The sequence below is a fragment of the Taudactylus pleione genome, unplaced genomic scaffold (genome assembly GCF_031769625.1).
Source record: "Taudactylus pleione unplaced genomic scaffold, aTauple2 ptg000479l, whole genome shotgun sequence".
Taxonomy (NCBI): Eukaryota; Metazoa; Chordata; class Amphibia; order Anura; family Myobatrachidae; genus Taudactylus; species Taudactylus pleione.
Window position 1 is genome coordinate 547,382 of NW_028284881.1, and position 13,432 is coordinate 560,813.

The following is a 13,432-nucleotide window of genomic DNA, read 5'->3' on the forward strand; positions in this document are numbered from 1 at the left end:
CTTCTTAGCTATGTATGGTCTGTACATATATATTTCTCAGTAGGGGGTCTATGTACTAAACCTTGGAGAGAGAGAAAGAGCTATACAAAAAAGGAAAAAAAAGAACTCCTATGTATAGGGGCACACCTCAATAAAATATAACTTTTAATAGGAAAATCAATTCAAATATAGGAATCACTTAGTTAGTAAAAATAGAACACACGTGAGATCAAACACAAGATCTCAAAATTTCACATAGTAATCTATGCTCAACAGACAATACACAAGTACATACAGTAATGAAGTAACATTAATCAAAGAAAAACAGGGGGAAATATTGGAGTATTAGTGTATAAAGTGAATTGGTGTAGTTAGTCACCATTAGGTGACGGCGAAAACAAATCAAAACATATATAAATCACATGTATAAACCACATTCATATTAAAAAGCAACATGACCACTTGTATGCTCAAAATTATTAATTCATACACATATAATTAATTGAGGCGTCCCTCTAATACAGTGGTTCTCAAACTCGGTCCTCAGGACCCCACACAGGTCACGTTTTCCAGGTCACCCACCAGGTGCACAGGTGTGTTCATTACTCACTGACATTTTAAAAGATCCACAGGTGGAGAAAATTATTTCACTTGTGATTCTGTAAGGAGACATGGAAAACATGCACTTTTTGGGGTCCTGAGGACTGAGTTTGAGAACCTGTGCTCTAAAAAATGGGAATGGGGAGTATGCTTAACACCAGGTACAATGTACAATGATTCAAGTATAGTAACTAATAGAAGAAAAAATAGACTGTGTATTTACATACACTGGTATCTGCTTTTCCCAGTCCTGCCAAGCAACAGACTGGGAATGAGAGTCTCGTGCACCGGCACAGTGAAAGAACAATAGGCCCGTTTCTGCTGCCAGCACTGGACTATGAGTGCCCCCTGTTGCAAAGCATTGCAGGATGCAAATCAAAGTCGCAGCTGGTGAGAGAACAGAGAAAATAAGTAAAGTACCTGTCAGTGATTAGCAGAAAGATACCCTGTGGGATAGTGGTCAATGGTGCAGGGGACCTCTGTGCGCACAGGGGTACCCCTCAAACAATTACTAATTAAGTGATTCCTTTATTTGAATTGATTTTACTATTATAAGTTATATTTTATTGAGGTGTGCCCCTATACATAGGAGCTCTTTTTTTCCTTTTTTTTGTATAGCTCTATATTGCTCCTTGGGAGCACCCTCATAACAGCAATATCTTTATCAGGAATCTACTATCTTTCTATTAGCATTTATTTGTGTGTGTGATCTTGAGAGTTGCCTAGACCCCCTCTGTGTGGTGTATGGCCTTCCCCTCTCTCCCCCTTCCCTACTAGACAAAATACTAAGAGAGAGAAAGAGGACACAGATAAAGTACTAATCAGCTCCTCACTGTAATTTTTCAGACACAGACTGTAAAGTGACAGGTAGGAGCTGACTGGTTGGTACTTTATCTCCATCCATTTTATCTCTCTCCAAGACTGTACATAGACCCCTTAGTTCTTGATTTTTGTTGTGAATCTCATCCCATATAAACCCTATAGCAAGTCTATGAATTATTATGCTACGCACTACCATGCTACAGCAATGTAAAAGTTTCATTGTAACCTTTAGTGAGTGAATAGTTAATTATTCGGCGTCAATTCAGTTAGGGGTTTGTTTCATGAAACTTGCTAACACTGCACAAATAAGCGCACTGGAGAAATGCGAGATTCGATTAGAAATGGCAATTTGAGGTACTTGCTGCGAAGTTGTGCAACTTGTGTACAAAATGCGACCAAGAAGATATTTATAAAAAAAAAAAGGTGGGAAAAACTACTATGAGGTCAATACAACACCACATAATTTACACTTCCACATACCTGTCCCACATAATTTACACCTCCACATACCTGTCCCACATCATTTACACCTCTATATACCAGTCCCACATCATTTACACCTCCACATACCAGTCCCACATCATTTACACCTCCACATACTGTACCTGTCCCACATAAATTACACCTCCACTTACCTGTCCCACATCATTAACACCTCCACACACCTGTCCCACATCATTAACACCTCCACACACCTGTCCCACATCATTAACACCTCCACATACCTGTCCCACGTAATTTACACCTCTACATACCTGTCTCACATCATTTGCACATCCACGTACCTGTCTCACATCATTTACACCTCCACATACCTGCCCCACATCATTTACACCTCCACATACCTGTCCCACATCATTAACACCTCCACATACCTGTCCCACGTAATTTACACTTCTACATAGCTGTCTCGCATCATTTACACCTCCACATACCTGTCTCAAATAATTTATACCTCCACATATATGTCCCACGTAATTTACACCTCCACATACCTGTCCCACATCATTTACACCTCCACATACCTGTTTCACATCATTTACACCTCTACATACCAGTCTCACATCATTTACACATGCACGTACATGTCTCACATCATTTACACCTCCACACACCTATCTCACATCATTTACACCTCCACATATATGTCCCACGTAATTTACACCTCCACATACCAGTCCCACACCATTTATGCCATTACTGAGCTTTTAGAGAAAGTCACCTGAAAAGTGACATGTCATTATTGGCCAAATTATGCTATTTAAACCCCTCCAAGTGCACGATTATTTAATAGGAGGGGTGTACCAAAGGTTCTGCACTGTAACCCAAAATGCTTAAATAAAGAATGTCCCTACCTTTTCACCTACAGGGGGTGCACACAAAAAAATGGAAATTTCTTCAGGAAAATTAAAGCGAGTTTGGAATTGGACTGCAAATAGAATTTGTAGTGCGATTCTGCCATGAGAACAGCTCGCAGGACACAAATCACACCTAATTGAATTGATCCCTTCATGTCACACTTACTGTCAAGAGCAGGAATCACAATCTTCCTTAAAGCCAGTACCAGCCCAAGAGGAGATCCAAACAGGAAGAAATCGGTGATCTCAAAGTCAAACTTTCCAATACTGCCTCCATCCAGCATTGTGGAGCTGCTAGACCTTCGGGAGCCAGGATCGTTTCTTAGGACGCTTGAGTGTAAACTGTAATGTAAATAGGCAAAAATGTTCTGTAAGAGTATAAAACAATCTGACTTCATGGCATTATATGCAGTGAAAGAGAAGCTGCAGGATAACATTATTACAAATACCACAAGAAAGTGATGCCTATTTATTACCAGGACAGCATTACATGCTACATTTGTAATACTGTTACCTGCTTGGAAGGTTATTTGGAACACAGAAAGCGAGAATGTTCAGCCACATATTTGTAGTTAATTCTGGAGACAGTATGTGTTTACTCCATACATGTTAAATCATAGATTTACATCACTGGGATAGGAATCTCCATCATTTGAGTAGTGTTGGAATGGCGAAGATTTTATTTTTAATATTTCTAGCTTAATTTCTCCCCTTTCTGACATTCAAGGCAGCTCAAACAGTATCCATTTTGAGCTCTCTCACCTGTGTGAATGGGGGTTTAGCCTCAAACTGTGAAGTCCAGGACATCCACACTCGTGTAAAGCTTTTGGGAGTGTCATTCAAAGTTGCTGTGATTCACTCCATATGAAAGACAGACCATAAAGAATTGGTAGTAGAAAGATATGATGGGGGTCAATAGATTTCCAGTGGGCAGCTATTAAATACTTAGATTTATTCAACATGTGTTTACTAAACTTTTGATTTGGGCAAGGAACATATAGTATAGACCTAGAAAGTAGAGCATAAAATGGGGAGCCAGGAATTTGTATTCCAGTAATGGATTTTATCAGGTTGTGACCAGTCTGTCAATATCTTCGTAAATTTTGAACCATGTACTAACGGTAATAGATTTTCAAAGCATTTTCTGTCATTCTAACTGAAATTGAGTTTTTAGCTAATGGCGGCCCAGTCTTTAGAGCTCAGAGTCTTCACCATCTCCCTTTTATGGGTTTCTTTAAGTGGTTGTTGATAAGACAATAGTAGTTTATATAATGTAGAAATGAGGCCTTTAGAATCATGATTACATTGACATAATGATTCCAGCGGGGAGCCCTGTTGGAAGAGATTAGGGCCCTGAAGAGTATTATAGAAATGACGGAGCTGTAAGTATTGAAAAAAACCTCTATGGGGAAGGGGAAATCTAGAGCAAATTACATCAAAATTGGGGAACAAGTGCAGAGGTGCAATATCTACAGGAGAGAGAAGATTATGTTGAGTACAGTCAAAAGCCTTGTGATTTAAACTTGGTGGAGCTTAGGAGGATCGAAAGTGAAAATGGGGACCATAATAAACTCTACGAAGGATATCAGACTCGATAGTAATCCACACTCTATGATGTGGTGGGGAGTACTATAATACACATTGCGCTAAGTGTGTTGTGTAACAGTATTTGGGCAAATTAGGGATTCATACATCCCCTCAGAGTGAAACTTTTGATGAACCCTCAATTTTACCCCAGGCTTCTTTAAGATTTTCAGCTAAGTAAAATGGGTAAATTCTGCCAAAGTTAGAGCATCCTGGGGAGAATATTAAGCTTCACAGCTGCAGTTCGGCCAAACCAGGAAATAATCAGCTTTTCTAGGAGGTTAGATCAGCATGAATTTCCGCTAATAAAAAAGGAAAGAGTATAATTGACTGTAAGATCCCTGAAAGTATATCCCTAAATACTTCAATTTATGGGGCTGCCACTGGAAAGGATTAACTTTGTAGTCGGACAGTTCGCTGAATGATCCAATCACTTCTAAGAGGTTTGGAAGTGTAATATATGGCTTAGTGATAGTCATGATCACATCATCGGCGTAGAGAGCCAATTTGTGTTCCTGGGGCCCGACAGATACCAGAAATGTTTGAATTAAGGCGAGCTCGGATTGCCAAAGGTTCCATTTTCAATGCAGATAAGGGGAAGAGGGGACACCCCTGCCGCATACCGCTTCAAATCTGAAATGTAGTAGACTTGAAACCATTGTTCAGAACTGATGCAGATGGGTCGTGATGAAGAGCTGCAAGTCCCAAACAGAAAAAACCTGTAATCCCCATGCCCACTAGAGTCTGCTGCAAAAAGGGCCAGGCCACCCTATCAAAAGCTTTTTCAGCACCGAAGGGCACCACCACGTTTGGGAGGTCATAGATATGAGCAATATACATTAGATCAATGACCCTTCAAGTATTGTCAGCAGCTTATCTACAGTATTTGGGATAAACCCCACTTGATCTATGTTTACCAAAAAGGGCACAACTCTACTCAACCTATTTGCCAAGATTGTGCTAATAATTTCAGATCTACATTCAGGAACTATATAACCGTGTAGCTACTTCGTTCCAAGGAATCCCTTTCGGGTTTAGTGACTACAACTATATGAGCTCTAGTGGTGGCCTCCTCTAATTTGACACCACGCAAAAGTGCATTTAACAGACCCAGGAGCATGGGGATCAGAGGAATCAAACTCTTTATAATACATGGCTGTGATTCCATCCAGGCCTGGAGCAGAAACAAAGTTATTTGATCACTGCCTCATGTACCTCAGTGGAGATATCTTTGTTGAGAGACGTAGATTGAGCAGTGGATAAATTATGTAGAGCACAGTAATGAAGGAAATGCTTAGTTTTGTTGTAGGAGATCAGGGTCTGACAACTCAGGTGAGAGATTATAGATACGCATAGTAATCCCTAAACCACTGCGCTATCTCTTCAGGATTATATGTGATTTTGCCATCCAGGTCTTTAATTGAAATAATTCTATTGCGTGTACATCTAGCTCGTATTTTAAGCGCTAAGAGAGAATGGTCCCAATCGCCCTTTGCCTAGTATCTCTGTCGGACCCAGAGCAATGATCTAGCTGCTTTTTTGGACAATATCTGAGTGAGTTGGCCCTTAAGTGATAATAGTTTAAGATATGTAGCTTTCTTAGGGCATTGCTGATAAAGTAGGGTAATGGTGCATACACAAGGTCAGATTTTGTTTCATATCTGAATGATAACGATTGCAAAAATCCTTCAATTGTCCATATCTGTGACATGTGGGGCATGCCTCGACGAACGAAGCGTGTTCCCGCATGTCAGATAACGATCTCTGAAATCTGATGTGTTTGCAGTCAGATTTTAATGATTTCATTCATTTTAATACTGTCAGAAATCGTTCAAACGTTCATGAAATCGTTCAAATCGTTGTAAAAATCGTTCATCAAATCTAACTGTGTGTATGCACCATAAGAGAGGAGATTTTCTCTTCTAATTCCGGAATACGACTCCCTCCGCTCTCTTGTTGGCTGCTGTCAGGCCCATCTGGGCTCCCCACAAAGTACCTCAATTGCTTTTATTTATTTCTTGCGTGTTATCTTTTTTAAGCAAAAGAGTTTCATTTAGCCGCCAGTGATGAGGGCTGCGATAAAGAGAGAGGTTGGCGCCGCTGTAATCTCACAGCATCAGCCCTCACTGGGAGCACAATAGTCCAGCAGAAACCCCCAATCACAGGTGCAGACTCAAAGAAGTGGCTGGTAGATCGGCGACTCCGGTGCAGGTGTGTATAAAATTCATGGTCACCGTAGTAGTGCTTAGAGTTGGCAATTGTGCTGCGGGGACACTGAGCTAACATTAGGAGATTGCCTCCACCATGTCAGGCATCCAAGTCACACACCCCAAGCTTTACAATTTAAAACCATGTGGTAAGATGTGTGGTTTGGCTTCAGCAAAATTAATTTGTTTACATTGAAGCAGGAGGAGAGCAAACCTGCAGTTTGATCACGCTACAAATTACTAAATACCGCCCTATTTATTTTATTTCATAAATCTTTTTATTATTGAGATAAGAAAATAAACAGATAACAGAATGAAGGGTATGTCAAAAGCAATAAAACGTGTATCGAGAACAAGCAGCATATAAAAAAAAAACAAAAAAAAACTGTGTAAGCTTTTTCCAATAAGAATTAAAACAGAGACATAAGGGAGAAACAATATAAGCGAAATAAAGGATCGGGCAGGGATTATAAAGAAAGGAGGAGAGGAAAAGGTAAGGGAAAAGTAAAGGAAGAAGAAGGTCTCTTGTTATGAAATAGAAAATATATATCAGTTGAAATTAATAGGAGGGTTCTCCAGCAATAACTGGGTCACACCTGACCATCTCCAATTTAGATAACATTTTACATGAACGTTGGCATATATGTCAGACTAACTTTTGGAAAATTTTAGTTCACAATATGCAATAGTAGCAAAACAATGGCCCTCAAAGTGGGGGTGGGTGCAACTGTCACAGACTCCACAGTGCACAACCAAAAGGTGGGGACGATCTTCAAAATTGGTCCATCTGACATGGAGTGGCCCAACCATGTTTCAAACCAACCAGTCATGTAGAATCAATTCATAATCTGTGTCTTAATATATATGGAAACTGCGTCGCAATAACTTAATATAAAATAATCCCTTATTGTTTATTCAATTACTGTACTACTCGTTCAGTAAAACAATATTTAATGTTCTTGTTGAGCTACTTAACATCTCAGTAGCAGTACAGAAGTCTATAACAAGCTACTGTACATTCATGCAGATTACTATATTTCACCTCGTGATTTGACTGAAGATTACACCTTTTATTTGCAATTATGTAAGACTACTCTATATATAATACATGTATGTTTAAATATCTTCACAATAATTTCTAAGGTATGCAGTATGTATTGACACCCCCAGAGGAAGGCCTAAAGGGCCGAAACACATTGGGAATCCACATTGAGACCCCACATTGAGACCAGTGAGAACAGCTGCACAACCGTAATTTGCCCTAACTCCGCATCACGTGACCGCACTGCCACTAGAGCGCTCTCTACCCAGAAGCACAGAAGAGCCGAAGGACCACGCTGCAACACCCAGGAGACCAACTGTTGAAGACCGAAGGAGGAGAGGAAGGCACAGCAGCCACGCGGCTCACCCCCCACCGGCAAAACCGCAAAACTGCTGCACCAACCACGGAGCTACACTCCAGGTCGACGCGCAGCGGACCACCAGGACAGATGTGCCGCTTGCTATGTCCCTGGAGAGGAACCCGATAAACTCCAGAAGGCCTTAAACAGAGACTCCAGGAATCCAGGTACCCCGCACTTGTGAAGCACCACAACATGTAAGCACCCTTACCAATATTCCCCCATTTTTTCCCTCATCTAAGAAAAGACTGAGCAGAATTAACACAGGTTGGGACGCCACCTGTTGAACCTACTCACTAGTCAAACTTTTATGGAAGTATTTTATGGAAGTACTGTATGCTGATCATCACCTGTAGTATCGCTGGTAAAGCATTTAACCTTTCCCAATAATGTGTTATCTTGTTCAGCAACATTATCTACTCCACATGTGTATACTTTTTACCACATTAAATGATCATTACCTACTGTACCTATTATTTCCAACTTTGTATTGCATAAGAGCACATCATTATATCATAAGGAACCACACTCACAGTGTTCATCTATACCATAGGATTATCAGTCAACTAGATCATACTGATAGGGACTAAAGTAGACACCAGTAATTGGACATCACTAATACACTAATAGGGGGAGCGCAACAGATACTCTCTGTATATTGTATTCACCCTAAGAGGGGTTGGCACCCTCATATCTAAGTGCTGCATACCCCGCCACATATAATCCAGTGCGCAAGAACACCAAACTTTCCTATATATAATACATGTATATTTAAATATTTTCACAATAATTTCTAAGGCATGCAGTATTTCTGGCAATGAACTATAACTATGTATTGATAAATTTGCATAGTACACTAAATAGGCAACACTCATACGTTTAATGTGAACAAAACAGCGAATTAAGTGCATGATAAACACAATAGTGAAAAATACAACATACTGATGAACGTAACCTCTATTATGAAATAAAAAGAAATGCCAAAAGAAACATCTTACATCCACATTTATATTGGTTTATTTGACTGCACCTCTGGTGATTAGTGGGTTAGGACTCCGAGTCCCAGACATCTGTATCACTGATGAAGAACGGATAAATGTATGACAAGCTAGTATTGTCATATATATTAAGCAAAGAACTGGAACACTGCTGTCATCTGGAGATTGCTCAGTTAAAAAACAACAGCACTTGCTTCCTTTTAGGCAGCAAATGTAGTAATACAAGTGCACCTACCTATTCCAAATAACTATTAAAAGAATATTATTATATCCAGCTGTCCTGTTGTTCGCCTAACAGATAAATGGAGTCTACATGAAGAATGATTAGACTTCCGGTACCACTATCCATAACTGTTCTGTGATACATTGAATCCAAAAAAAATGACTGTTGCTGAATTAGGAATAGAGAAGAAACCAGCCTCAGCACAATATAGTGTGGAGGGTGATTAGAGAGGACATGTAACTCTATAGTGCAAGAGAACTTTCATTTTCACACAACTGAAAAAGAAGCCAGCACAGGTACAGTACAATAAAATGTCCTCTAAATTATTCAGAAACATTTTTTCACTCCAGTAATCAACATAATAAAACAAACACCAATATGTATATTTGAGCTGTTACGTAAAACTTTATCTCTTCATTGTTTTACCTCCTATTGCGAATGACCCACTGAACAAATACAACTGTACTGTACTTAACTAGTCCAGTATTCAAGTCTACTGTTGCACTGTTATACTGTATTAAGGTACATTATTATATACAGACTATTCCAAAACCATCCTTTTTTTCAATTCTGAAAACAGCATTAATCTATGCATGCTGATAGTACAGCGCAAGTTACTATTACCTATAAAGCACTCCCCATGCCAAATTAAACAGATTACAAAACCTAAAAATTAGAATAAATCTTTAATTGAAAGAGGATGACTCACCTACAAAACCTGCCCAACTGCAGAGCTTTGTTACTGTCCTGAGTGTATAACATATAGGCCAGTTAATATTTACTTTTATCAGGTCTGCCTCAGTCACTGAGCAGTAGATCTCACTTGTACAACAATTTATAGTATAAAGGCTGGGGATGATACTTGACTCTTATAATCAGACTACTCTCCACAAATACTGGTTGGCTGTGACCGCATTGCAAGTCAAACCAAATCCATTGACCAAGTGATGGAGAATGGACCATGTCAGAGTGGCAAGTATCAACTTTGATGTAATCTCCAGCCCACAGCCCCCATCATTTGTTGTGCCTTAACATGGGAAGAGCTGGTTGCGGGGATGCGTGGGCGCAGATAAATATAAGCTTACATGTAATCCAACCCTGTTAAGTTTTTCCAATTAACTATGGCTGAAATTAAACTACACCAGTTGTGTAATATTCTATGCTTCCATGCAGTTTGAAAGTTATTACAAGCCAAGGATGAGATCGAGGCAGGTCAAATAATTATTTGGGAATAAAAATACTATCACACTCTGGAATAATATTCTGCTAAATTGTTAGATTTAACGTATCTGTTAGGTAACCAATAGGAGACCTTGAATACATGGATATTTACAGTCAGGTGCATAAATATTGGGACATTTGACAGAATTTTCATATTTTGGCCTCTATCCACCACCACAATGGCTTTGAAATGAAACATACAAGATGTGCTTTAACTGCAGACTTTCAGATTTAATTTGAGGGTAATTACATCCAAATCAGGTGAACGGTGTAGGAATTACAATGGTTTCTATATGTGCCTCCCACTTTTTAAGGGGCCAAAAGTAATGGGACAAACTAAACAATCCTAAATCTGACTTTCACTTTTTAATACTTTGTTGCAGATCCTTTGCAGGCAATTACAGCCTGAAGTCTGGAACGCATAGACATCACCAGACGCTGGGTTTCATCCCTGGTGATGCTCTGCCAGGCCTCGACTGCAAATGTCTTCAGTTCCTGCTTGTTCTTGGGGCATTTTCCCTTCAGTTTTGTCTTCATCAAGTGAAATGCATGCTCAATCGAATTCAGGTCAGGGGATTGACTTGGCCATTGCATAACATTCCATTTTTTAACCTTGAAAAACTCTTTAGCTGCTTTTGCAGTATGCTTCGGGTTATTGTCCATCTGCACTGTGAAGCGCCGTCCAATGATTTCTGAAGCATTTGACTGAATATGAGCATATAATATTGCCCGAAACACTTCAGAATTCATTCTGCTGCTTTTGTCAGCAGTCACATCATCAATACAAGGGAACCAGTTAAATTGGCAGCCATACATGCCCATGCCGTGACACTACCACCACCATGCTTCACTGATGAGGTGGTATGTTTTGGATCATGAGCAGTTCCTTTTCTTCTCCATACTCTTCTCTTCCCATCACTCTGGTACAAGTTGATCTTTGTCTCATCTGTCCATAGGATGTTGTTCCAGACTGTAATGGCTTTTTTAGATGTTGTTTGACAAACTCTAATATGGTCTTCCTGTTTTTGAGGCTCACCAATGGTTTACATCTTGTGGTGAACCCTCTATATTACCTTCTTGTGAAGTCTTCTCTTGATTGTTGACTTTGACACATATACACCTACCTCCTGGAGAGTGTTCTTGATTTGGCCAACTGTTGTGAAGGGGTTTTCCTTCACCAGGGAAATAATTCTTCTGTCATCCACCACAGTTGTTTTCCGTGGTCTTCCGGGTCTTTTGGTGTTGCTGAGCTCTCCGATGCGTTCTTTCTTTTTAAGAATGTTCCAAACAGTTGATTTGGCCATACCTAATGTTTTTGCTATGGGTTTGTTTTGAGTTTTCAGCCTAATGATGGCTTGCTTCACTGATAGTGACAGCTCTTTGGATCTCATATTGAGAGTCGACAGCAACTGATTCCAAATGCAAATGTCACACCTAGAATCAACTCCAGACCTTTTACCTGCTTAATTGATAATGAAATAACGAGGGAATAGCCCACACCTGTCCATGAAATAGCTTTTGAGTTGATAGTCCCATTACTTTTGGCCCCTTAAAAAGTGGGAGGCACATATAGAAACCGTTGTAATTCCTACACCGTTCACCTGATTTGGATGTAATTACCCTCAAATTAAATCTGAAAGTCTGCAGTTAAAGCACATCTTGTTTGTTTCATTTCAAAGCCATTGTGGTGGTGGATAGAGGCCAAAATATGAAAATTCTGTCAATGTCCCAATATTTATGCACCTGACTGTATATTGTTAGCTTACAATTAATCATCAGAGAGAAGTAAAGACTGGATACACCAATAAAAGGCAAGATCCAAAACCCCAAGTGCAAAACCATGAGACTAATTATTATGAATACAGGATGCAAGCTCTATAACTCTTAGATTAAGACTTTGCATAAAAGTATCACAGGTTTTCAGAGAATTAATGTGCTATATTTTCATTACTTTTTACAGCCATCACAATAGTTTCCTCCAACGTTTGTACATGTGACACAAAACTATGTAAACTTTTCTATGCAGAACTGAAATCTCTAGCATAAAAGGTTTAGAGCATGACTAAATTTAAAAATATTTTTACAAAAAATCCCTGCAGTAATCTACATTTACTCTACCAAGGCCACAACCATTCTGACATGTCAGAGGTATAAGCACATACCTAGAGAGGAAAGCTTGGTGCTGTTTGATGGTGTCCAGCTCATATGTTGAGGAATCACTTCTCTTACGCGGCAGCTGTCTCTTTGGGTCTTCCCCATTGCTCCGAGGTATGTCAATATTACTCCGGCTCAAGTGTCGACTGGTCTCCAGGTTTGTACTGCTGGAGCAGTAACTGTTGTTGACGCTGATGCCTGGAGACAGGAGGTCTGTGTCCTGGAATAAGAAGTATATCAGATGCGTGTAGTATGTGTCTCATAAATGCGTGCTTTGTTTTACGGGATTTGGTTACTCATTTTTGAGCCTATTTATCATTAATGGTAATGTGGGTCGCGAAAACCATGACTCTAATTACCACATATAGCCGCAATAAGGAATGAACCTTCAGGACTATTTATAAATGTGCTCTTGCCGGGAGAGTGGCTCAGATAAGAGCCCATCCTGTTGAAGTGTATATAGTATAGCATCAGCGTAACCTATCACTCCGCTGCTGGGTTTGGACCCAGATAACTTACTTTGCATACGCTATCTGCACTATCATTAGGCTGCACATGTGCAAGAATAAATCTGATTTTTAGACTATAGGCTACAATGGTTCACTCCTCTTAAGACTGCGTTAGCAAATGGGGGATCAAGCTTGCTTTATTCTGTGTTTGATAAACTGCAGAAGGCTGCAGCCCTCATTGAAAATAAAAGAGGACTGCTGATTTGTGCATTACTTGGCTAAATACAGGAGGCATCTTTGATCTCTCCTGTGTTCAGCCTTTAGTATATTGAAGACATACTAAAACATTGTTGCCTAGTCTCATCGGATATTCTGGAAGACTCTTGAATTTGAGGTGGTTTTCTTAGCTCCTCTATAATGGCAACTGTCCAGCAGGC

The 13,432-nt window shown here is 39.7% G+C and overlaps 1 protein-coding gene across 10 annotated transcripts in view; it reads right to left on the reverse strand.

Moving 5' to 3' along the window:
- Positions 1 to 13,432, reverse strand: part of PITPNM2 (phosphatidylinositol transfer protein membrane associated 2) — a 371,894-nt gene that overhangs the window by 52,888 nt on the left and 305,574 nt on the right. For all 10 annotated transcript variants that reach the window (XM_088449121.1, XM_088449120.1, XM_088449123.1 and 7 more), the window contains 2 exons: positions 12,555 to 12,766; positions 2,926 to 3,101 (listed from right to left, as the gene is read on the reverse strand). In XM_088449121.1, the coding sequence (XP_088305247.1) occupies positions 2,926 to 3,101; positions 12,555 to 12,766 (388 nt within the window). The remainder of the gene's footprint in view (positions 1 to 2,925; positions 3,102 to 12,554; positions 12,767 to 13,432) is intronic.